The following is a 25,392-nucleotide window of genomic DNA, read 5'->3' as shown; positions in this document are numbered from 1 at the left end:
AATTGCTGTTGTTTGTAGAGGTGTTGCAGCTGTTCCTTTAGTGGTAGTGAAAGACCCAGATGTAATTTCAGTGCTCACAGATGGTTTAGATGTAACCGTGGTGGATCCTTGACCTGTTGTTTCACATGTGGAACTGTGGTCGTGGTTTCAACAACAGCTGTGGTAGAGGATGTTGTTGGTCCCGATGTAACTATTTTTGGTGTTTTTGTTGTCATAACTGTGGCTGTTGTGGATTCAATGCTGTTGTTTGTGCAGGTGTTGCAGCTGTTCCTTTAGTGGTAGTGAAAGGCCCAGATGTAATTTCAGTACTCACAGATGGTTTAGATGTAACCGTGGTGGATCCTTGACCTGTTGTTTCAACATGTGGAACTGTGGTCGTGGTTTCAACAACAGCTGTGGTAGAGATGTTGTTGGTCCGATGTAACTATTTTTGGTGTTTTTGTTGTCATAATTGTGGCTGTTGTGGATTCAAATGCTGTTGTTTGTGCAGGTGTTGCAGCTGTTCCTTTAGTGGTAGTGAAAGGCCAGATGTAATTTCAGTACTCACAGATGGTTTTGATGTAACCGTGGTGGATCCTTGACCTGTTGTTTCACATGTGGAACTGTGGTCGTGGTTTCAACAACAGCTGTGGTAGAGGATGTTGTTGGTCCTGATGTAACTATTTTGGTGTTTTTGTTGTCATAATTGTGGCTGTTGTGGATTCAATGCTGTTGTCTCTGTAGGTGTTGCAGCTGTTCCTTTAGTGGTAGTGAAAGGCCAGATGTAATTTCAGTACTCACAGATGGTTTGATGTAACCGTGGTGGATCCTTGACCTGTTGTTTCAACATGTGGAACTGTGGTCGTGGTTTCAACAACAGCTGTGGTAGAGGATGTTGTTGGTCCGATGTAACTATTTTTGGTGTTTTTGTTGTCATAACTGTGGCTGTTGTGGATTCAATGCTGTTGTTTGTGCAGGTGTTGCAGCTGTTCCTTTAGGGTAGTGAAAGGCCCAGATGTAATTTCAGTACTCACAGATGGTTTAGATGTAACCGTGGTGGATCCTTGACCTGTTGTTTCAACATGTGGAACTGTGGTCGTGGTTTCAACAACAGCTGTGGTAGAGATGTTGTTGGTCCGATGTAACTATTTTTGGTGTTTTTGTTGTCATAATTGTGGCTGTTGTGGATTCAAATGCTGTTGTTTGTAGAGGTGTTGCAGCTGTTCCTTTAGTGGTAGTGAAAGGCCCAGATGTAATTTCAGTGCTCACAGATGGTTTAGATGTAACCGTGGTGGATCCTTGACCTGTTGTTTCACATGTGGAACTGTGGTCGTGGTTTCAACAACAGCTGTGGTAGAGATGTTGTTGGTCCTGATGTAACTATTTTGGTGTTTTGGTTGTCATAATTGTGGCTGTTGTGGATTCATATGCTGTTGTTTGTAGGTGTTGCAGCTGTTCCTTTAGTGGTAGTGAAAGGCCCAGATGTAATTTCAGTACTCACAGATGGTTTTGATGTAACCGTGGTGGATCCTTGACCTGTTGTTTCAACATGTGGAACTGTGGTCGTGGTTCAACAACAGCTGTGGTAGAGATGTTGTTGGTCCGATGTAACTATTTTTGGTGTTTTTGTTGTCATAATTGTGGCTGTTGTGGATTCAAATGCTGTTGTTTGTGCAGGTGTTGCAGCTGTTCCTTTAGTGGTAGTGAAAGGCCCAGATGTAATTTCAGTCTCACAGATGGTTTAGATGTAACCGTGGTGGATCCTTGACCTGTTGTTTCAACATGTGGAACTGTGGTCGTGGTTTCAACAACAGCTGTGGTAGAGGATGTTGTTGGTCCTGATGTAACTATTTTTGGTGTTTTTGTTGTCATAATTGTGGCTGTCGTGGATTCAATTGCTGTTGTTTGTAGAGGTGTTGCAGCTGTTCCTTTAGTGGTAGTGAAAGACCCAGATGTAATTTCAGTACTCACAGATGGTTTTGATGTAACCGTGGTGGATCCTTGACCTGTTGTTTCACATGTGGAACTGTGGTCGTGGTTTCAACAACAGCTGTGGTAGAGGATGTTGTTGGTCCGATGTAACTATTTTTGGTGTTTTTGTTGTCATAATGTGGCTGTTGTGGATTCAAATGCTGTTGTTTGTGCAGGTGTTGCGACTGTTCCTTTAGAGTTAGTGAAAGGCCCAGATGTAATTTCAGTGGTCACAGATGGTTTAGATGTAACCGTGGTGGATCCTTGACCTGTTGTTTCAACATGTGGAACTGTGGTCGTGGTTTCAACAATAGCTGGTGTAGAGAATGTTGTTGGTCCCGTTGTAACTATTTTTGGTGTTTTTGTTGTCATAATTGTGGCTGTTGTGGATTCAAATGCTGTTGTTTGTGCAGGTGTTGCAGCTGTTCCTTTAGTGGTAGTGAAAGGCCCAGATGTAATTTCAGTGCTCACAGATGGTTTAGATGTAACCGTGGTGGATCCTGACCTGTTGTTTCAACATGTGGAACTGTGGTCGTGGTTTCAACACAGCTGTGGTAGAGGATGTTGTTGGTCCTGATGTAACTATTTTTGATGTTTTTGTTGTCATAATTGTGGCTGTGTGGATTCAATTGCTGTTGTTTGTAGAGGTGTTGCAGCTGTTCCTTTAGTGGTAGTGAAAGCCCAGATGTAATTTCAGTACTCACAGATGGTTTGATGTAACCGTGGTGGATCCTTGACCTGTTGTTTCGACATGTGGAACTGTGGTCGTGGTTTCAACAACAGCTGTGGTAGAGGATGTTGTTGGTCCCGATGTAACTATTTTTGGTGTTTTTGTTGTCATAATTGTGGCTGTTGTGGATTCAAATGCTGTTGTTTGTGCAGGTGTTGCAGCTGTTCCTTTAGAGGTAGTGAAAGGCCCAGATGTAATTTCAGTACTCACAGATGGTTTAGATGTAACCGTGGTGGATCCTTGACCTGTTGTTTCACATGTGGAACTGTGGTCGTGGTTTCAACAACAGCTGTGGTAGAGGATGTTGTTGGTCCCGATGTAACTATTTTTGGTGTTTTTGTTGTCATAACTGTGGCTGTTGTGGATTCAAATTCTGTTGTTTGTGCAGGTGTTGCAGCTGTTCCTTTAGAGGTAGTGAAAGGCCCAGATGTAATTTCAGTACTCACAGATGGTTTAGATGTAACCGTAGTGGATCCTTGACCTGTTGTTTCAACATGTGGAATTGTGGTCGTGGTTTCAACAACAGCTGTGGTAGAGGATGTTGTTGGTCCTGATGTAACTATTTTTGGTGTTTTTGTTGTCATAATTGTGGCTGTTGTGGATTCATATGCTGTTGTTCTGTAGGTGTTGCAGCTGTTCCTTTAGTGGTAGTGAAAGGCCCAGATGTAATTTCAGTACTCACAGATGGTTTTGATGTAACCGTGGTGGATCCTTGACCTGTTGTTTCAACATGTGGAACTGTGGTCGTGGTTTCAACAACAGCTGTGGTAGAGGATGTTGTTGGTCCCGATGTAACTATTTTTGGTGTTTTTGTATTCATAATTGTGCCTGTTGTGGATTCAAATGCTGTTGTTTGTGCAGGTGTTGCAGCTGTTCCTTTAGTGGTAGTGAAAGGCCCAGATGTAATTTCAGTACTCACAGATGGTTTAGATGTAACCGTGGTGGATCCTTGACCTGTTGTTTCAACATGTGGAACTGTGGTCGTGGTTTCAACAACAGCTGTGGTAGAGGATGTTGTTGGTCCCGTTGTAACTATTTTTGGTGTTTTTGTTGTCATAATTGTGGCTGTTGTGGATTCATATGCTGTTGTCTCTGTAGGTGTTGCCGCTGTTCCTTTAGTGGTAGTGAAAGGCCCAGATGTAATTTCAGTGCTCACAGATGGTTTAGATGTAACCGTGGTGGATCCTTGACCTGTTGTTTCAACATGTGGAGCTGTGGTCGTGGTTTCAACAACAGCTGTGGTAGAGAATGTTGTTGGTCCCGTTGTAACTATTTTTGGTGTTTTTGTTGTCATAATTGTGGCTGTTGTGGATTCAAATGCTGTTGTTTGTGCAGGTGTTGCAGCTGTTCCTTTAGTGGTAGTGAAAGGCCCAGATGTAATTTCAGTGCTCACAGATGGTTTAGATGTAACCGTGGTGGATCCTTGACCTGTTGTTTCAACATGTGGAACTGTGGTCGTGGTTTCAACAACAGCTGTGGTAGAGGATGTTGTTGGTCCTGATGTAACTATTTTTGGTGTTGTTGTTGTCATAATTGTGGCTGTCGTGGATTCAATTGCTGTTGTTGGTAGAGGTGTTGCAGCTGTTCCTTTAGTGGTAGTGAAAGACCCAGATGTAATTTCAGTGCTCACAGATGGTTTAGATGTAACCGTGGTGGATCCTTGACCTGTTGTTTCCACATGTGGAACTGTGGTCGTGGTTTCAACAACAGCTGTGGTAGAGGATGTTGTTGGTCCCGATGTAACTATTTTTGGTGTTTTTGTTGTCATAACTGTGGCTGTTGTGGATTCAAATGCTGTTGTTTGTGCAGGTGTTGCAGCTGTTCCTTTAGCGGTAGTGAAAGGCCCAGATGTAATTTCAGTACTCACAGATGGTTTAGATGTAACCGTGGTGGATCCTTGACCTGTTGTTTCAACATGTGGAACTGTGGTCGTGGTTTCAACAACAGCTGTGGTAGAGGATGTTGTTGGTCCCGATGTAACTATTTTTGGTGTTTTTGTTGTCATAATTGTGGCTGTTGTGGATTCAAATGCTGTTGTTTGTGCAGGTGTTGCAGCTGTTCCTTTAGTGGTAGTAAAAGGACCAGATGTAATTTCAGTACTCACAGATGGTTTTGATGTAACCGTGGTGGATCCTTGACCTGTTGTTTCAACATGTGGAACTGTGGTCGTGGTTTCAACAACAGCTGTGGTAGAGGATGTTGTTGGTCCTGATGTAACTATTTTTGGTGTTTTTGTTGTCATAATTGTGGCTGTTGTGGATTCATATGCTGTTGTCTCTGTAGGTGTTGCAGCTGTTCCTTTAGTGGTAGTGAAAGGCCCAGATGTAATTTCAGTACTCACAGATAGTTTTGATGTAACCGTGGTGGATCCTTGACCTGTTGTTTCAACATGTGGAACTGTGGTCGTGGTTTCAACAACAGCTGTGGTAGAGGATGTTGTTGGTCCCGTTGTAACTATTTTTGGTGTTTTTGTTGTCATAATTGTGGCTGTTGTGGATTCATATGCTGTTGTCTCTGTAGGTGTTGCAGCTGTTCCTTTAGTGGTAGTGAAAGGCCCAGATGTAATTTCAGTACTCACAGATGGTTTTGATGTAACCGTGGTGGATCCTTGACCTGTTGTTTCAACATGTGGAACTGTGGTCGTGGTTTCAACAATAGCTGTGGTAGAGAATGTTGTTGGTCCCGTTGTAACTATTTTTGGTGTTTTTGTTGTCATAATTGTGGCTGTTGTGGATTCAAATGCTGTTGTTTGTAGAGGTGTTGCAGCTGTTCCTTTAGTGGTAGTGAAAGGCCCAGATGTAATTTCAGTGCTCACAGATGGTTTATATGTAACCGTGGTGGATCCTTGACCTGTTGTTTCGACATGTGGAACTGTGGTCGTGGTTTCAACAACAGCTGTGGTAGAGGATGTTGTTGGTTCCGATGTAACTATTCTTGGTGTTTTTGTTGTCATAATTGTGGCTGTTGTGGATTCAAATGCTGTTGTTTGTGCAGGTGTTGCAACTGTTCCTTTAGTGGTAGTGAGAGGACCAGATGTAATTTCAGTGCTCACAGATGTTTTTGATGTAACCGTGGTGGATCCTTGACCTGTTGTTTCAACATGTGGAACTGTGGTCGTGGTTTCAACAACAGCTGTGGTAGAGGATGTTGTTGGTCCTGATGTAACTATTTTTGGTGTTTTTGTTGTCATAATTGTGGCTGTTGTGGATTCAAATGCTGTTGTTTGTGCAGGTGTTGCAACTGTTCCTTTAGTGGTAGTGAGAGGACCAGATGTAATTTCAGTACTCACAGATGGTTTAGATGTAACTGTGGTGGATCCTTGACCTGTTGTTTCAACATGTGGAACTGTGGTCGTAGTTTCAACAACAGCTGTGGTAGAGGATGTTGTTGGTCCTGATGTAACTATTTTTGGTGTTTTTGTTGTCATAATTGTGGCTGTCGTGGATTCAATTGCTGTTGTTTGTAGAGGTGTTGCAGCTGTTCCTTTAGTGGTAGTGAAAGACCCAGATGTAATTTCAGTACTCACAGATGGTTCTGATGTAACCGTGGTGGATCCTTGACCTGTTGTTTCGACATGTGGAACTGTGGTCGTGGTTTCAACAACAGCTGTGGTAGAGGATGTTGTTGGTCCTGATGTAACTATTTTTGGTGTTTTGTTGTCATAACTGTGGCTGTTGTGGATTCAAATGCTGTTGTTTGTGCAGGTGTTGCAGCTGTTCCTTTAGAGGTAGTGAAACGCCCAGATGTAATTTCAGTACTCACAGATGGTTTAGATGTAACCGTGGTGGATCCTTGACCTGTTGTTTCAACATGTGGAACTGTGGTCGTGGTTTCAACAACAGCTGTGGTAGAGGATGTTGTTGGTCCCGATGTAACTATTTTTGGTGTTTTTGTTGTCATAATTGTGGCTGTTGTGGATTCAAATGCTGTTGTTTGTGCAGGTGTTGCAGCTGTTCCTTTAGTGGTAGTGAAAGGACCAGATGTAATTTCAGTACTCACAGATGGTTTTGATGTAACCGTGGTGGATCCTTGACCTGTTGTTTCAACATGTGGAACTGTGGTCGTGGTTTCAACAATAGCTGTGGTAGAGAATGTTGTTGGTCCCGTTGTAACTATTTTTGGTGTTTTTGTTGTCATAATTGTGGCTGTTGTGGATTCAAATGCTGTTGTTTGTGCAGGTGTTGCAGCTGTTCCTTTAGTGGTAGTGAAAGGCCCAGATGTAATTTCAGTGCTCACAGATGGTTTTGATGTAACCGTGGTGGATCCTTGACCTGTTGTTTCCACATGTGGAACTGTGGTCGTGGTTTCAACAACAGCTGTGGTAGAGGATGTTGTTGGTCCCGTTGTAACTATTTTTGGTGTTTTTGTTGTCATAATTGTGCCTGTTGTGGATTCAAATGCTGTTGTTTGTGCAGGTGTTGCAGCTGTTCCGTTAGAGGTAGTGAAAGGCCCAGATGTAATTTCAGTACTCACAGATGGTTTAGATGTAACCGTGGTGGATCCTTGACCTGTTGTTTCAACATGTGGAACTGTGGTCGTGGTTTCAACAACAGCTGTGGTAGAGGATGTTGTTGGTCCCGTTGTAACTATTTTTGGTGTTTTTGTTGTCATAATTGTGCCTGTTGTGGATTCAAATGCTGTTGTTTGTGCAGGTGTTGCAGCTGTTCCTTTAGAGGTAGTGAAAGGCCCAGATGTAATTTCAGTACTCACAGATGGTTTAGATGTAACTGTGGTGAATCCTTGACCTGTTGTTTCAACATGTGGAACTGTGGTCGTGGTTTCAACAACAGCTGTGGTAGAGGATGTTGTTGGTCCTGATGTAACTATTTTTGGTGTTTTTGTTGTCATAATTGTGGCTGTCGTGGATTCAATTGCTGTTGTTTGTAGAGGTGTTGCAGCTGTTCCTTTAGTGGTAGTGAAAGACCCAGATGTAATTTCAGTACTCACAGATGGTTCTGATGTAACCGTGGTGGATCCTTGACCTGTTGTTTCGACATGTGGAACTGTGGTCGTGGTTTCAACAACAGCTGTGGTAGAGGATGTTGTTGGTCCCGATGTAACTATTTTTGGTGTTTTTGTTGTCATAACTGTGGCTGTTGTGGATTCAAATGCTGTTGTTTGTGCAGGTGTTGCAACTGTTCCTTTAGAGGTAGTGAAACGCCCAGATGTAATTTCAGTACTCACAGATGGTTTAGATGTAACTGTGGTGGATCCTTGACCTGTTGTTTCAACATGTGGAACTGTGGTCGTGGTTTCAACAACAGCTGTGGTAGAGGATGTTGTTGGTCCCGATGTAACTATTTTTGGTGTTTTTGTTGTCATAATTGTGGCTGTTGTGGATTCAAATGCTGTTGTTTGTGCAGGTGTTGCAGCTGTTCCTTTAGTGGTAGTGAAAGGCCCAGATGTAATTTCAGTGCTCACAGATGGTTTTGATGTAACCGTGGTGGATCCTTGACCTGTTGTTTCAACATGTGGAACTGTGGTCGTGGTTTCAACAATAGCTGTGGTAGAGAATGTTGTTGGTCCCGTTGTAACTATTTTTGGTGTTTTTGTTGTCATAATTGTGGCTGTTGTGGATTCAAATGCTGTTGTTTGTGCAGGTGTTGCAGCTGTTCCTTTAGTGGTAGTGAAAGGCCCAGATGTAATTTCAGTGCTCACAGATGGTTTTGATGTAACCGTGGTGGATCCTTGACCTGTTGTTTCCACATGTGGAACTGTGGTCGTGGTTTCAACAACAGCTGTGGTAGAGGATGTTGTTGGTCCCGTTGTAACTATTTTTGGTGTTTTTGTTGTCATAATTGTGGCTGTTGTGGATTCAAATGCTGTTGTTTGTGCAGGTGTTGCAACTGTTCCTTTAGTGGTAGTGAAAGGCCCAGATGTAATTTCAGTACTCACAGATGGTTTTGATGTAACCGTGGTGGATCCTTGACCTGTTGTTTCAACATGTGGAACTGTGGTCGTGGTTTCAACAATAGCTGTGGTAGAGAATGTTGTTGGTCCCGTTGTAACTATTTTTGGTGTTTTTGTTGTCATAATTGTGGCTGTTGTGGATTCAAATGCTGTTGTTTGTGCAGGTGTTGCAGCTGTTCCTTTAGTGGTAGTGAAAGGCCCAGATGTAATTTCAGTGCTCACAGATGGTTTTGATGTAACCGTGGTGGATCCTTGACCTGTTGTTTCCACATGTGGAACTGTGGTCGTGGTTTCAACAACAGCTGTGGTAGAGGATGTTGTTGGTCCCGTTGTAACTATTTTTGGTGTTTTTGTTGTCATAATTGTGCCTGTTGTGGATTCAAATGCTGTTGTTTGTGCAGGTGTTGCAGCTGTTCCTTTAGAGGTCGTGAAAGGCCCAGATGTAATTTCAGTACTCACAGATGGTTTAGATGTAACTGTGGTGAATCCTTGACCTGTTGTTTCAACATGTGGAACTGTGGTCGTGGTTTCAACAACAGCTGTGGTAGAGGATGTTGTTGGTCCTGATGTAACTATTTTTGGTGTTTTTGTTGTCATAATTGTGGCTGTCGTGGATTCAATTGCTGTTGTTTGTAGAGGTGTTGCAGCTGTTCCTTTAGTGGTAGTGAAAGACCCAGATGTAATTTCAGTACTCACAGATGGTTCTGATGTAACCGTGGTGGATCCTTGACCTGTTGTTTCGACATGTGGAACTGTGGTCGTGGTTTCAACAACAGCTGTGGTAGAGGATGTTGTTGGTCCCGATGTAACTATTTTTGGTGTTTTTGTTGTCATAACTGTGGCTGTTGTGGATTCAAATGCTGTTGTTTGTGCAGGTGTTGCAGCTGTTCCTTTAGAGGTAGTGAAACGCCCAGATGTAATTTCAGTACTCACAGATGGTTTAGATGTAACTGTGGTGGATCCTTGACCTGTTGTTTCAACATGTGGAACTGTGGTCGTGGTTTCAACAACAGCTGTGGTAGAGGATGTTGTTGGTCCCGATGTAACTATTTTTGGTGTTTTTGTTGTCATAATTGTGCCTGTTGTGGATTCAAATGCTGTTGTTTGTGCAGGTGTTGCAGCTGTTCCTTTAGAGGTAGTGAAAGGCCCAGATGTAATTTCAGTACTCACAGATGGTTTTGATGTAACCGTGGTGGATCCTTGACCTGTTGTTTCAACATGTGGAACTGTGGTCGTGGTTTCAACAATAGCTGTGGTAGAGAATGTTGTTGGTCCCGTTGTAACTATTTTTGGTGTTTTTGTTGTCATAATTGTGGCTGTTGTGGATTCAAATGCTGTTGTTTGTGCAGGTGTTGCAGCTGTTCCTTTAGTGGTAGTGAAAGGCCCAGATGTAATTTCAGTGCTCACAGATGGTTTTGATGTAACCGTGGTGGATCCTTGACCTGTTGTTTCCACATGTGGAACTGTGGTCGTGGTTTCAACAACAGCTGTGGTAGAGGATGTTGTTGGTCCCGTTGTAACTATTTTTGGTGTTTTTGTTGTCATAATTGTGGCTGTTGTGGATTCAAATGCTGTTGTTTGTGCAGGTGTTGCAACTGTTCCTTTAGTGGTAGTGAAAGGCCCAGATGTAATTTCAGTACTCACAGGTGGTTTTGATGTAAACGTGGTGGATCCTTGACCTGTTGTTTCAACATGTGGAACTGTGGTCATGGTTTCAACAACAGCTGTGGCAGAGGATGTTGTTGGTCCCGATGTAAGTATTTTTGGTGTTTTTGTGGTCATAACTGTGGCTGTTGTGGATTCAAATGCTGTTGTTTGTGCAGGTGTTGCAGCTGTTCCTTTAGTGGTAGTGAAAGAACCAGATGTAATTTCAGTACTCACAGATGGTTTTGATGTAACCGTGGTGGATCCTTGACCTGTTGTTTCCACATGTGGAACTGTGGTCGTGGTTTCAACAACAGCTGTGGTAGAGGATGTTGTTGGTCCCGTTGTAACTATTTTTGGTGTTTTTGTTGTCATAATTGTGGCTGTTGTGGATTCAAATGCTGTTGTTTGTGCAGGTGTTGCAACTGTTCCTTTAGTGGTAGTGAAAGGCCCAGATGTAATTTCAGTACTCACAGGTGGTTTTGATGTAAACGTGGTGGATCCTTGACCTGTTGTTTCAACATGTGGAACTGTGGTCATGGTTTCAACAACAGCTGTGGCAGAGGATGTTGTTGGTCCCGATGTAAGTATTTTTGGTGTTTTTGTGGTCATAACTGTGGCTGTTGTGGATTCAAATGCTGTTGTTTGTGCAGGTGTTGCAGCTGTTCCTTTAGTGGTAGTGAAAGAACCAGATGTAATTTCAGTACTCACAGATGGTTTTGATGTAACCGTGGTGGATCCTTGACCTGTTGTTTCAACATGTGGAACTGTGGTCGTGGTTTCAACAACAGCTGTGGTAGAGGATGTTGTTGGTCCTGATGTAACTATTTTTGGTGTTTTTGTTGTCATAATTGTGGCTGTTGTGGATTCATATGCTGTTGTCTCTGTAGGTGTTGCAGCTGTTCCTTTAGTGGTAGTGAAAGGCCCAGATGTAATTTCAGTACTCACAGGTGGTTTAGATGTAACCGTGGTGGATCCTTGACCTGTTGTTTCAACATGTGGAACTGTGGTCGTAGTTTCAACAATAGCTGTGGTAGAGAATGTTGTTGGTCCCATTGTAACTATTTTTGGTGTTTTTGTTGTCATAATTGTGGCTGTTGTGGATTCAAATGCTGTTGTTTGTGCAGGTGTTGCAGCTGTTCCTTTAGTGGTAGTGAAAGGACCAGATGTAATTTCAGTGCTCACAGATGGTTTAGATGTAACCGTGGTGGATCCTTGACCTGTTGTTTCCACATGTGGAACTGTGGTCGTGGTTTCAACAACAGCTGTGAGAGAGGATGTTGTTGGTCCCGTTGTAACTATTTTTGGTGTTTTTGTTGTCATAATTGTGGCTGTTGTGGATTCAAATGCTGTCGCCTCTGTAGATGTTGCAGCTGTTCCTTTAGAGGTAGTGAAAGGCCCAGATGTAATTTCAGTACTCACAGATGGTTTAGAGTTAACCGTGGTGGATCCTTGACCTGTTGTTTCCACATGTGGAACTGTGGTCGTGGTTTCAACAACAGCTGTGGTAGAGGATGTTGTTGGTCCCGATGTAACTATTTTTGGTGTTTTTGTTGTCATAACTGTGGATGTTGTGGATTCAAATGCTGTTGTTTGTTCAGGTGTTGCAGCTGTTCCTTTAGAGGTAGTGAAAGACTCAGATGTAATTTCAGTACTCACAGATGGTTTAGATGTAACCGTGGTGGATCCTTGACCTGTTGTTTCGACATGTGGAACTGTGGTCGTGGTTTCAACAACAGCTGTGGTAGAGGATGCTGTTGGTCCCGATGTAACTATTTTTGGTGTTTTTGTTGTCATAATTGTGGCTGTTGTGGATTCAAATGCTGTTGTTTGTGTAGGTGTTGCAGCTGTTCCTTTAGTGGTAGTGAAAGGCCCAGGTGTAATTTCTGTAACTTCTGGTGTGGTCAGTTTTGCAGATGTGGTGTCAGTTTCAAATGTAGTATTTAATGGAGCTGTAGTACCAATAACTGTGACAAAAATACAATGACATGACATGAAAAGTTGCATATAATTCCATAAATCAGTTCAATTTTGCCAGTATTTTATCTATTTGTTTGAGAAATGAGAAATACCTGAAGTGGTCTTTAGAATTGTACTAAATGTAAATGGAGTTGTTGTTGGCCCAGGTGTTGTTGTGTTAAAGCAAGGGTATATACTCCTTGTTACAATTCCATTCTCTGCACACTCAGCTGTGATGCAGTTTCCTAGGCCATCAGTTGTGTTGTAGATATTGTCCCCATAGTTGTAGGTTTTTCCATTAATGATGCATTTACAATCTGCAAGTAAAACATTTTTTCTCATTGTAAATACAAATGTATTAATAAACGTTTTTTATATTAGATATAATAAATTAAAATTGAAAACAAATGTTTTTTTCAATTTGCCAAGCAATAGATATTTAGCATTGCTATAGAAGCTTACAGTATACTTACAGTTAACGCTGTAGTTACATTGTATCCCCGACATTGTACATAAGCTTGAAAGAAAACAACGTTGTGGTTATTTCACTTGTGTCTGGTTTTACACTCATTGTGGCATGTATAAGGTTAAACATCACATGTAGTTCTTAATAACTGTATATTTCATCTACAGTGCCATGAAAAAGTTTTTGCCTTCTTCCTACTTCCTTATTTTTGTTCATATTATTGAAAAAATAGAGAAAGAAAATATTCACATTTACCTAGCCCTTTGCCCCTGTCAAAGTGTGGTGGGTTAAATGATCTTAAAAAGGAATTCATCATGCCAAAATCTGAAGAATTACCTGAGAAACAACTTTATCATTTAAAATTCTAGAAAGGGTTACAAAGCCACTATGAGAGCCCTTATTCATAAACAATGAAAACTTGAACCAGCAGTGAACCTTCCCAGGAGTGTAGAAGAGTTTTTCTCACACAATTCCTCTACAGTTATGTGAAAGACTCACTGCCAGTAAAGGGAATCAGAAAGGGGGCAAATACTTTTTAATGGCACCGTGTATTATATTTTATATATTTACATCAAAAGACCACATGTTGAATTCTACGTTCATCATTATCAGTGTTGGGTAAGTTACTTTAAATTAGTAACTTAGTTACATTACTAGTTACTTCTCTAAAAAAGTAACTCAGTTACTTCAAGTTACTTGTTACTTTCAAAGTAACTAGTTACTAGGGAAAGTAACTTTGGTTTTACTCAGAATTCTCTTGTTAATGTGTTGCTTCCGTAACTGGATACCCAGCAAGATTGCCAGTCTTCTAGCTTGCTTACTTGCCACAAGTGCACTGTGCCACCTACCAATAGAAAGGAAAAAATAATGTGCACATTTCCACGAGAGAAATCCCACGCCTGGACCGTCGTTGACCGCCGCCATGATTCTAGCCTGCTTTTCACATCCAACACAAAAACTGCAGTCGTGGTGCTTTTGATTGTACTCAGAACTTGGAAATTCTGCCTTCTGAATAGGAAGATGTAGGCAACACCAGACTGCAAATGAGCTGCATACAGAGCTGGACTGGGACAAAAAAATCGTCCCGGGCATTTTGACTAGAGACCGGCCCACCATTATAGGAAAAATCATAAAGCCTTTGAATGAAAATAAACACTGTTGTGACAGTGATGTACACTGTTCTGATGGTATATATGTATCAATCTATCAATTGTTTGTTGTAAGACTCAGATAATTTTTTTTTTAAAAGCGAGACATTTTAAATGAGAATAATAAAGAAAAGTATTTCCTTGTCCCCCCCCTTTCCCTGTTAATGCCCTACCTGGCCCCCTGGCAACACTTTGCTAGACCCGCCCCTGCACAGTTTCCAGCTGTCAGCTACGTAGAAAAGCATCCTGGTGTTATTTGTCTCTCAGAAACAGCTCATAACTTCCCTTCAACTCATCCATGTCACCTAAAAGGTAAACCTGTTTCTACATCACCTGTTCAGCTCTGATGATTCAGTAAGGACATCTCCTGGTTTCATCTGCATGTTTCCCTCTCACCAGATAACCAAACCGATATCATGACCAGCAGCTTTACAGCTGTGGCTCCAGCAAACATCAGCTGATACTAGAAATTAATATTAAATAAATTCTAACAACAGCTGATCAAGCTTAAACGTGCTGCTGTTGTTTAACGCGACATCCGCTGGTTTCCTCTTTCTGGCGCAAAGTGGGCGATAAATAAACAAGAGAGAAAAGCCGATCAGCTGATCATTGATCAGTTTCGTGATTGAAGTAGAAACGGGAGAGGAGAGAATGAGAGAAGAAGAGGCAGCTGTGCAGCTTCAGCTTTGTGTCTTTTTCATTGTAGCTGAAGTCCGGGACAAACTGTGTTCCTTTTCACCTCAGTATGAAATGCGTAATATTTTCTCTGAATACCAGACGATTCTGTTTTTTACGGGACGGTTGGCAACTCTAATAATTAACCTTATGAACAAAATAAAGTTCAACATCAGTAACATAGCACCCACCCAGCTGTATACAGTAGAAACTCTGTCATGCTAGCTAGCACGCAGTACGAAAATGTTAGCATAATGAAAATAAACTCCACCTAAACTTGGTTTATATCTGACTCCGATAGACTGCAGGTCATAACTTCTTACCTGAAGTTCAGTTCACCTGACACGCGGACCGGCGGCCGCTTCGGGTCTCTCCTCTTGCCTCCCTTTTCCTTCATCCACCTGCTGGCTTCCACCACTTGCTAATGTTATTGAATCTGTGGAAGCTCCGCGATATCCACCACACGAAGTAACGAGGAACGAGCCTATCTAAATCCCAGTAATGAGTAACGCGTTCCTGGTTTTGGCATAATAACTAGTTACCGTGCTCGTTACCACAATAATAACGTAGTTACTGTAACGCGTTACTTAATAACGCGTTAGTCCCAACACTAATCATTATGTACTGTGTACTAAAGTGAATAGAATGATGAATCTTGTGTGAGACATACCAGGTGTAGCAGTTCTCTGATGGAACTTTTTCACCAATATTGTAATGGTTGCCTTGGTCATCATAGCATCCACACTGGTCCCCGGCAACGCACTTCATAGTGTCTTCATCAAAGTAGGGTTGGTTTGATGGACATTGTGGATAGCAGCCTACAATGTTTTAAAATAGTGATTAACTTGAGCAAATTTACAAGTAGAATACATGAAAAGCTTTTTTGTAAACATTTCACAATTTGCCTCTCCTTCACCTATCGTGCTCCAATCCTGGGTAAACGATGCGGGACAGACATGTTCGCACTTTTCAGTACACTACTTTATTGTGGCTGTTGACTTACACACGTGGCTGCAGCTTTTCGGCTACAGCCTACAAACATCAACAACAATAACCACAACAGGACTTAGTTCATTCTGTTTTAAGCCAGAACACCGGCTGTTACGACCCGGCTCAAAAGCCGCAACATAAAAGGAGATGAACACCAGATTGTGGGTGAGAAGAGGTTTAATCTTAAAATGGAATACCAGGTTAGCTAAAATGGCTAGTGCCACCAAGGCAAAAACAAGTGAGCTCCCCGGAAGCTTGCCTCAGGTATGGTTTTATCCACACCTGACTAGGTGTGGCCAATTAGCACCAGCTGAACACATTATGATTAGGGGCTGCAGAGGGACGTAACACCGGCAAATCGTGATTGCTGCTCATATGCATCCGCCTCCCACGCAGCCATGCCGCAGACCATGCCCCGCCACAGGTCTGCAGTCAAAAACAGGCTTACTGCAGCCACTAAGAGTGAATAGTATTGAACTCTCACTAATTTATATATTTTTCATCTCTGTTCACAGGTCTCTGGATTCTGAAGTGGTGTAGACTAATGAAGCTGTCTTGTGACAAAAGTTACAAATAGTTGTTTGAAATTAAAGTTGCTTGTTTAAAACAAAACCTACTGACGGATTCATTGTGAATGAGTTCATTATCTAAATACAGTTGCAGGTAGGCTTTTCTGTCATTGTTTTGTTTAGATGGGATGTGAAAATATTCCTTCCTGCCATGTGGGGAATGATGTAAAAAGTTTGAGAATCACTGTGTTCTAGGCAGGAATACGGTTTGTTCTTCTGTTGACTTTTAAAACATTTAAAACAAAAATAAATAGTCCACAAAGTGGCATATCAATACTGTGCCTAATGTACCTTCCAGGTTGGTGATAAGTGAGGAGCAGTTTCCAGATGGATTCCTACATGTTTTCATGCAATTAGCTCCACAAGGCTTGTAGTGCCACTCACATTCACCAGGTGAATTATAGTAGTCACAGAAAATAGCTGCAAGAAACAAAACCATTGCTTATTAGACTTGTACAGCCTTTTAAAAATCATGTAATTCTTAAGATGTCAATTGCTCTTTCAATCCTGTTGCTCAGATTTTTCTGGTAAGATAGTGAGCAGACTTACGACAAAACTTTGGAGTCCTCCATGCAATGCAGGTCCCAGCTTCATTACAGGCTTTGGCATATGCAGCCACAGCAGTACAGAGACATTCGCAGTCCCCACCAGTGTCACAAGCACAGGAGTCTCTCACACAGGAATCAAAATATGGACCAGGGTCAACCTTGAACACATACAGTAATGCACTACCAGTCAACAGTTTCACAGCACCATAATTTTTCCATTTTCTTTAATTGAAATTCAGGCAGTTTAATTACTCGTTTTACTCTGAAAGCATAGAACAAATAAACAATTGAAGTTAAAAAAGAAATCATACAATCCATTTTAACCACAATGAATTCAGGGGTACAGATTGAGGAACTATCCTTTTGCCTACTCAATACTGTACAAAGATCAAAGATTTGGATTTTGATTCATTACTCCATAACACCTTCTTCCAGTCTTCATTAGTCCATTGGCAGTGTTTCATGGCTCAGGTAAACCTCTTTAAACCTCTTTTTCTTATTCTGACATCTTAGCAATGGTTCTGTTGCTGCAACATGACCTGTCAGTTGAAGTTGACGCTTGCTTACTATGACCACAATTAAGCTCTGCTTGTAGTTCAGAAACTTGTCTTCTGACTCCGTTGAGGCTTTGAGTCTAGTTGACTTTTTCCCTGTTTCTGATTGTCTTTTCAAGGTGAAGGACACTTGACATCTTTCTTTGCAATTTCTTTGTAGCAAAGACCTACACTTTTTCTCACCATTTTTATAGGGGTACCACAATGTGCTCCAGCACTACCTTTATGTAGACATACGCAGGTTTAAGTAATCTCCGCCTACTCTGGATTATTCCCACAGTCTAAAGACATGTAATTAGTGGGATTAGGTTAACTGGTCATTGTAAATTGTCCATAGGGGTAAATGTGAGTGCGAATGGCTGTCTGTTGCTCTGACTGGCAACCTGTCCAGACTTTACCTTGCCTCTTGGCCTATGGTAGCTGGGATAGGCTCCAGGCCCCCCATGGCCTTGAATGGATAAGTGAAAGAGAATGGATGGGTGGATGGATATTACATATCATGTCTATTAGGTAAAAAGTCCTAAATGCCAGACATTAAGATAAAATGACAAAGAGCTCATAGGGGAAATTAATGTGCATATTCTTTTTTGCATTTGTGTGTGTGTGTGTGTGTATCCATTTTAGTATATTTGCTACCACCAAACATACTGACCTTTGAATGACAGCTCTGGAAGGTGACACTTGTGATGATACTGCACTGTTTTTGAGACCAGGCTTCCCGGTAGCGATTAGAGGCACAGGGATCAGTGATTAGCTCTGCATTGGGGCAACTAGATGAAACTTTCCAGCTGTTACCAAATTGTAGAACATCAGCTACTATTTCCTGGGAGCGTGTGGTGAAGTCATTCTTACTGTTACCATCATAGTTTCCACACAGACCACAGACCTGACCCTAAGAGGAAAGGAAGCAGTGGTACAGATTAAAGCCCTCGTTTTTTGTCTTTCACATCTGAAGTTTAATTTGGGGATTTTCTTTCTATAATTTAGAATATTAATGTTTTTTTTTTATTACAGTAATCATACAGTAATCACAATTATTAAAACAGGGTATCAATAATTGTGTAATTCTATTGGTATTTGTACTGACTACTAAATTTCTGTTATTGTGAAATTCTTTGTATTAACTTTCTTAAGCAATTATACTTCAACAGTAAAAAGAAGTAACTGTCAATCCAGATGTGCAGAATTTATTTCTTTTACCTGGAACTGTGGACTGATTGTAATAAAAAGACTGGTCCTCTGGTCCCACATGAGAACAAGTCCAGGCTTGATTGTCACCACTATGTAAACGCCCATTTTTTGTACCTGAAGCACCTGGATAGTGCCCTTTACCACTTGTAAGTTGTCATCTTTAAGCTGGAATTCATTATCCTGTGGGTTACAACAGCAATGAATAAAACATAAATTTTATTTTTGTAAAATCACTCTACATTTTTCAGTCATTAGTTTCAAAATGAGCACAATTGAAGGATTTTGTGTTTACCCCCAAGAAGATCTTGATGGTCTTAGAGCAGGTGGTTCCTGTGGTTCCACATGGAACATTTTCAGTAATAATTCTGAAGCTTCCATTCCCATTAAAGGTGCCACAGAAGTCCTGAGTGAAGTACAGTGGACATAATTACTGGATACCAGTGTTGAAGTCAGAATCCTTAAGAGTTGCATAAAATCAAATCCATGTATTGATAAAAATGTTGGTCTGCCTTTTTCTGTCCTGGTAGTTAATTGTTGTAGGGAGTAATATACAAGAAAGAGTAGCCACAGTGAGCTTTACAATGAAAAGCTACAGAAGAAAGATGGTACAACAGTTTGTTGTCAAATCTACCAAGGCCATTAAGTTTTCAGTTTAAACTTTTAGCAACCTTACTTGTAGAAGTGTGTATTCACACTGTCCACTGAAGTCGAACCTCTTATCGTCAAAGGTGATGTAGTGACCGTCCCCATAGATTCCACAAACAGCATCACACGTCTTGTTGGTACATGTGAACTTCCTTCCACTGCAGGAACTGGGGAGAAACACATACAACGAAAAAAGATTAAATTAATTTCAAAATATTTGTAATATCTGTGTAATCAAGAATACAAAAAAAAAGCTGGTGATTAATTAACCACCTACCTTTATATTTTTACAAATATAATTAAAACAAGTTTTTCTGTTCAAATCTTATAAAAGTAGAGTCATATGCCAACTACCTACTGGTCTTTCTCATGTATTTGGTGAAAACCCTACCAAATTGTACCATTTAAACACTGATTAATCATCCTGAATTAGTGTTGATTTACAAGATGGGGGAAAACTTCTCACTCGTATTGTTAAAGCAAACAAGTTTAAGTGACAAAATTAGCAGAGACATAACAAATATAGCTGTACAGTGAAAATATACAGTGAGGTTTTTATTTAGTAAACATGTTTTATAATACAAACCCAACTCCAAAAAAGTTGGGACACCTTGCAAATGTAAATAAAATGTAAATAAAAAGAATGATTTGCAAATCTCAGAAAGTCATACCTTTTTTACAGTAGACCATAGAAAACATGAAATGTTTGAATGTATTAAATAGAACAAAAAGGTCATTTTGAATTTGATGGAAGCAACACATCTCCATCAAATTACTACTGTGTATCATCCCCTCTTCTTTTAAAAGCAGTTTGCAAATGTCTGGGAACTGAGACCATCTGCTGGACTTTTGAGGGAGGAATGTCTCATTCTTTTCTGATATAGAATTCTAGCTACTCAACAATCTTGGATTTTCTTTGTCATATTTTTCATTCATGTTTTCAGGTAAAATTCCTGAAATGCAGGCAGGCTAGTTCTGTAGCCAGAGCCTTCTACTACAAAGCTATATTGTTGTTCCAGATGCAGTATAAGGTTTAGCAATGTTTTGCTGAAATATGCAAAGTCTTCGTGGAAAAGATGTTTTTTTGTTTTTTTTGAGAGATGAAGGCATTTGAACAGAGTCCTGATTAGGGGTGGGTTTTAATAATTGATTCATCGATTAAAATCGATTCTGGCTTGGATAACGTGAAATCGATTCATTAAAATCCTGAATCGATTTTTTAATATAAATTTATTTTGCCCGAAACGCCAGAATCTCAGGTGAAACCTCACAAAATGTCAACAACCACCAAACAGCTAAGACAGTAAATGAGAGCAGGTACACGGATTCTGCACAAGGACGTAAACACACAGCGCGGACCCGCGGATCAGAATCAGTGAGATGTCGCCTTTCTCACCCGACGGGCGCTGCAGCTTTAAGCGGCTGCGCGCGCTCCCGTGGACGGCAATCACTTTCTGGCAGACAATCACTTTTTGGCACAACAACTGCACGGACACGGTCGGGGCTGAAAGCTGACAGCTCGCTGATTCTGATGTTTCGGCGGGTCCACACTTTGTGTTCACGCCCTTTTTGCGCTGATTCTAAAGCTGTTAGTTTGATCTCTCTCCAAACAATACTGACTGAACCAGCAGCAAAAGAAGATCCAAACTACACTTCACATGAACATCGTCATGAAATCACTTTTACTTTTACTATTTTGCTTCCACTATGTTAAAATCACACTTCTTGCACAGCTCTCTCTCTCTCTCTCTCTCTGTGTATACTTCAAGAACAGTTTCCCGTCTAAAAATCTGTTTTCTGCATTATTCGCTTGCTTGTTACCACAAGTCTACTGTTGTTTACAGCACTGTCGGCCGCTGTTTTTTTTGTTTTTTTTGTTTTACATACTTCCGAAAAGAAAACCTAATTTCTGCCGTTCAATACTGAACAAATTTAAACTTTTTAAAATTATGCAAAATGCAAAACGCTTAGCCGTGTCTCTAATAAAACCGCTGCAACGTCAGAGGTAACGTTCATATGTTGATTAATGGTTTTCTTTCGTTTTTGATGTACTGCAGGATATTTTTATAAAATCCCAGGCCAGGAAAACCACCTTCATGTTTTTCTGTGTTTTATCTTCAGCTACTTTGACACAAAGGCATCTGATGTGACGCTTACACCTTTGATAAAGTCTTGCGTGTGTCAGCTTCCTTTTTATAGATACAAAAATATGTAAATGTACTGATCTGAATTATAATATTTCTGACTGTCAAAATTTCCCAGATTCAAATCGAATCGAATCGAAGTGAATTGAATCGAATCGAATTGAATCGAATCGAATTGAATCAAATCGTGGATCGAATCGATTCGGGACCTTGTGAATCGGAAACGAATCATTCTAGAAATCAGTGACGATACCCAGCCCTAGTCCTGATAACTTAGTTGCCTCTAGTGTGAAGACGACAGTAGCCATTTTATTTTGTGGAAAACCAAAGAATTGGAAATTTTGATTTATCAGACAACAGAACAGTTTTTCACTTTTCCTCTGTTCATTTTTAAGCATGTTACTGACATGTTGCCAATTAAACTACCTAATTGCAAAATGTTTCTCCAGCTGTTATTTTAGTAGCACTTACTTTTCCAGTCTTTCATTGCCTTATCACTCAAACATTCATACGGTGCTTTTTATTTATATCCAGGCTCATTTATCCAGCATTAACACACACTCTGGGGGCAACTCAGGGTTCAGTATCTTTGGTTTTTTTGGCCAAAGATTCTTTGATTGGATTGATCCCCAGATATTGTGATTGGTAGAAAACCTGCTCTTGAACGTGAGCCATGGTAGTAGTGGTGGCTGTGTCTCAAACAAGCACTATGACAAACAAGTCACCTATTTAACTGACATTCTTTGTTGTAGTGGAAATATGTATCAATACTTGTTATAACATATATACTGCCATTACATCTTTAAATATACATCTTTGTATGCTTGTAAAGAAATGTACAAACCAGGTATTGCAATCTACTGTCAGTGTCTCTCCAGGCTGGTAGACTTGTCCATTGTGTACACATGGACAGCTGGTCTCATTGACACAGCCTCCTGCTCCATCTGACAACAGACCATCTGGGCATATGCAGCCTGATGTACAGCCTGTGTGGATCTGTATCCAGCCAGAGTGAAAAATGAAAGGAGAGAGTGAGTCAAGCAAGACCTGTGCATGCACTACACATTTAAGCACACAGCCAAACTGCCATAACTGTGCTATACTTACACAAGCCATGTCAGCGGTGCTGCAGCTCTTTTGACATTCAGTGCCAGTAGCCCCAGGTTGAGCAGTGGAGCAGTCAAAGTACACCATGGGGCATTCGCATTGTGGTGAACCTAATGGTAAACCTGGGAACAAAATATAACAGGTTCACATTCGTAGTTTTATTGTCATGATAAACAATATTATGATTAAATTTGCCAAATTAAATTCATTGAGTGAAAACTTCATAATATGAAAGACAATTGAAAATGTTTGGTTACTAATTTTAGCAAACAAATTAACCACAATAGCATTTAATCTGTGTACATAATGTTAATTATGTATGTCTATATTGAGAAGCCTACTTAGTAGCTGTGTTCCTCCAGAGCAGCTGAGAATGCCTTGTCTGCAGACACTGTAAGGACAAGTATGAGGGAACATGAGAAATGGTTTTATATCACATAATGTCCTCAGTCATTCTTTAAACATGTAGTTTCTTATTATTCTTTTTGTTATTTAAGCAAATGTTCATGGGCAAAAAACACCCTAGTTGTACTGGTGCATTCACAACATGAATTTATAGAATGGAACAACATTTTTCCTTTAACTGGCAAGTTCGCTTTGTAGTTGGTGTATATACAGTATACAGCTTCCAGCATCCTGTGTTCCCCAGTTCAATATTCTTTTAATCCTCCTGTTTTGTTTCGATCAAACATGTCCCTGCCAATAACACGTGTCATATTAAGTGAATACAAATCTAGAAGAAATGTTTGTCATGTTTCAGTTGGCATAGTCAAAGTGGATAACTAAAGAAAGACCTGCAATATTAGGTCAGCTTCACTTTATTTTTACAGCAATTTAACTTTAGCAAATGAACATTTTGCGTTGGTGATGGAAAACGTAAAAATCCAAGAAAGTTGATTCTGTTCTAGCACCGCTGATTAACAATGGTCAGCTGGTCAATTTCATGATCATTATGATGCAAAATCTTATGACCAGTGATCAATGGCCATGAGTACTATCCATAGAGAGTTGGGGACTGGAAAAACATAAATAGTACATTTGCATTATGACCAAAACAAGCACACATGTTACATTGCTAAGGTTGGGGAAACCTGCAGTCAGCTGAGACTGAAGTAGTTACTTCGATGAGTGACAAAATATTTCTCCCACTGAAAACATGTCCAGATGAACAGAATCAAGTTTCTTTCAAATTTCCTTAGCTGGATAATTGAGCATGAATTAAGAAAAATTAGTCATCTTTATTTACCATGTGCTGCCATCTTTACTGATAGTCTGTCCAGGAGGAACAATAATGCCTTCAGCATAGCAGGGGCAGCTTTCACGGGCTACACACTGGCCTTCCTCATTCATGTAAGTTCCTTCAGAACAACCACAGCCATCCACTGTGGTGAAGTTGACCTGACAAGAGTAGTCAGTCTGGCCAAGGGAACGGCAGGTACGCCCACAGCTGGTCATGTTGTAATTATACACAGTTTCTGCTGCACATGATGTACTGAATGTCTCTGTTATGAGAGATATGAGATGTTTGTACAATGAGGAAACAGTTCAATTCAGTTCAATTTAATTCAATTCGAATGTAGTAAAAATGAATCAAACACAAATGATTGACTAAGATTTGTTGTAGTCAAATGTACTGCTACTTCTGCCATTATTTAAAATAGAAAAGCATACCAAAATATATGACATAGCTGTGGTACTGGAGACAAGAATTGTTCATTTAGTAGGAATGGCATGGAAAGATGTCTAGTAGGTTAACAACACAACACAGACATGGTGTCAGCCAACACGTTCTCACTCCCTAAGCGTAATATTTTACGCTATGTGACAAATCGTCAACATTTTACGCTTTCGGGTACCCAACATGTTCCTACATGACGACATCGGAAAAATGAGAAAACATGAGAACCGTTGGGACTCAATCTACACATGTTCGTTCATTTTCTTCACATCGCTTTAGAAAACACTATTTCATGCCATTTCTGTGCTGCTTAAGGTTAGGAATAGGGTTATGGTTAGGGTTATGGTTAGGGATAAGGTTAGGTTTAGGGCTGGAATACATGGCTGGAACGTATATTACCACGGAACCCTCATACCACTGGAATTCAGCCATCACCCGGGGCGTACCATCAGAACTCAGAAGGTCACCTTTCGCGTTCCTCACGAACGCCGCGGAACGTGACAAAACGTCGGCATGCAACGCCCCGGGAGTGAGAACGCTCTGTGTCAGCAGATAACCCATGATGACAATGTGATGGTGTTTCTGCTTGTTCCAAACTCTATATAGTTCACTACAATACAATTTGTTTTGGTTATTAACTTCAATGAACCATTAAAGACATAAAAAATACGCAAAAACTCAAAATATGTATAATAACATTTATATTAACTCAAAGAATTTAGAGTTTTCTCTCTTTGATTTATAGAAATTCTGGCACATTTAATTTTCATGTTCATCGAGGTACAATATTCCTGTGAGCTTAGCACTAACATTGTTGATTTAGCACAGATTATTATATTATACTACAAGCAAGTGTACTCCAATTGCAGTATGAATGCTGAACTGAATTTTTTGAGTTGAACTGTTGTAACTGCTTAATCTTTGCTGAAATCGTTGAAGCTGGCAGGCTGACCATTTTTAGATGAGCTGAAAGCTAAAGAATATACCCAAATAAACCGACAAATAATGAATGTTTATCTGAAATTGATGTGAAAACTGAGACATTGCATTGTTACGTTTAAAAAGTGAATTTAAAAAACTGTAGTTGAATACCAAAAACTGATTGACTTAATGTTTAGACTCAAGGATCTTAAATGAAAAGACAGCATATTTTCACATGTTTGAGGGTTTTTATTTTTAAAAAGCTCTGTATTTGATGTTCTTGAAATGATATTTAAACTAAAATTTAAAGACAAGGACTGATTAAAGTAAGTTTTAAAAAATTAACTTCGAATGATCCAGTCAATGAAGAGCTCATTCAAATTATGTGAAAGTCAAAAAATGACATTAGCTGCCCAGATTTGAATCAAATGTTTGCTGAAGACGAATCCACCAATGAAAAATAGAGCTAAAGTGTCATCAACAAATCAGAATAACCTGTTATTCTCATACATTTATTGCTGGTATAGAATCAGTCTGTGGAAAATTGCTGTTAAATTTCCCTT

The 25,392-nt window shown here is 40.3% G+C and overlaps 1 protein-coding gene across 1 annotated transcript in view; it reads right to left on the bottom strand.

Annotated features, from left to right (window-relative positions):
* Positions 1-11,491: 11,491 nt before the first annotated feature.
* LOC100712071 (mucin-5AC-like) overlaps positions 11,492-25,392 on the bottom strand; it is a gene marked incomplete at its 3' end in the record, with an annotated part of 31,817 nt that continues 17,916 nt past the window's right edge. The window contains exons 17-30 of the mRNA XM_019354816.2: positions 23,477-23,732; positions 22,572-22,621; positions 22,231-22,352; positions 21,968-22,119; positions 19,008-19,146; positions 18,627-18,737; positions 18,344-18,514; positions 17,796-18,035; positions 16,591-16,747; positions 16,333-16,461; positions 15,153-15,300; positions 12,667-12,710; positions 12,307-12,510; positions 11,492-12,201 (exon numbers count right to left, since the gene is read on the bottom strand). Of these exons, the coding sequence (XP_019210361.2) occupies positions 11,492-12,201; positions 12,307-12,510; positions 12,667-12,710; positions 15,153-15,300; positions 16,333-16,461; positions 16,591-16,747; positions 17,796-18,035; positions 18,344-18,514; positions 18,627-18,737; positions 19,008-19,146; positions 21,968-22,119; positions 22,231-22,352; positions 22,572-22,621; positions 23,477-23,732 (2,633 nt within the window). The remainder of the gene's footprint in view (positions 12,202-12,306; positions 12,511-12,666; positions 12,711-15,152; positions 15,301-16,332; positions 16,462-16,590; positions 16,748-17,795; positions 18,036-18,343; positions 18,515-18,626; positions 18,738-19,007; positions 19,147-21,967; positions 22,120-22,230; positions 22,353-22,571; positions 22,622-23,476; positions 23,733-25,392) is intronic.

This window comes from Oreochromis niloticus, linkage group LG1 (genome assembly GCF_001858045.2).
Source record: "Oreochromis niloticus isolate F11D_XX linkage group LG1, O_niloticus_UMD_NMBU, whole genome shotgun sequence".
Taxonomy (NCBI): domain Eukaryota; kingdom Metazoa; phylum Chordata; class Actinopteri; order Cichliformes; family Cichlidae; genus Oreochromis; species Oreochromis niloticus.
Note: the sequence above shows the minus strand (reverse complement) of the source record. Positions and strands in the feature narration are given on the sequence as shown.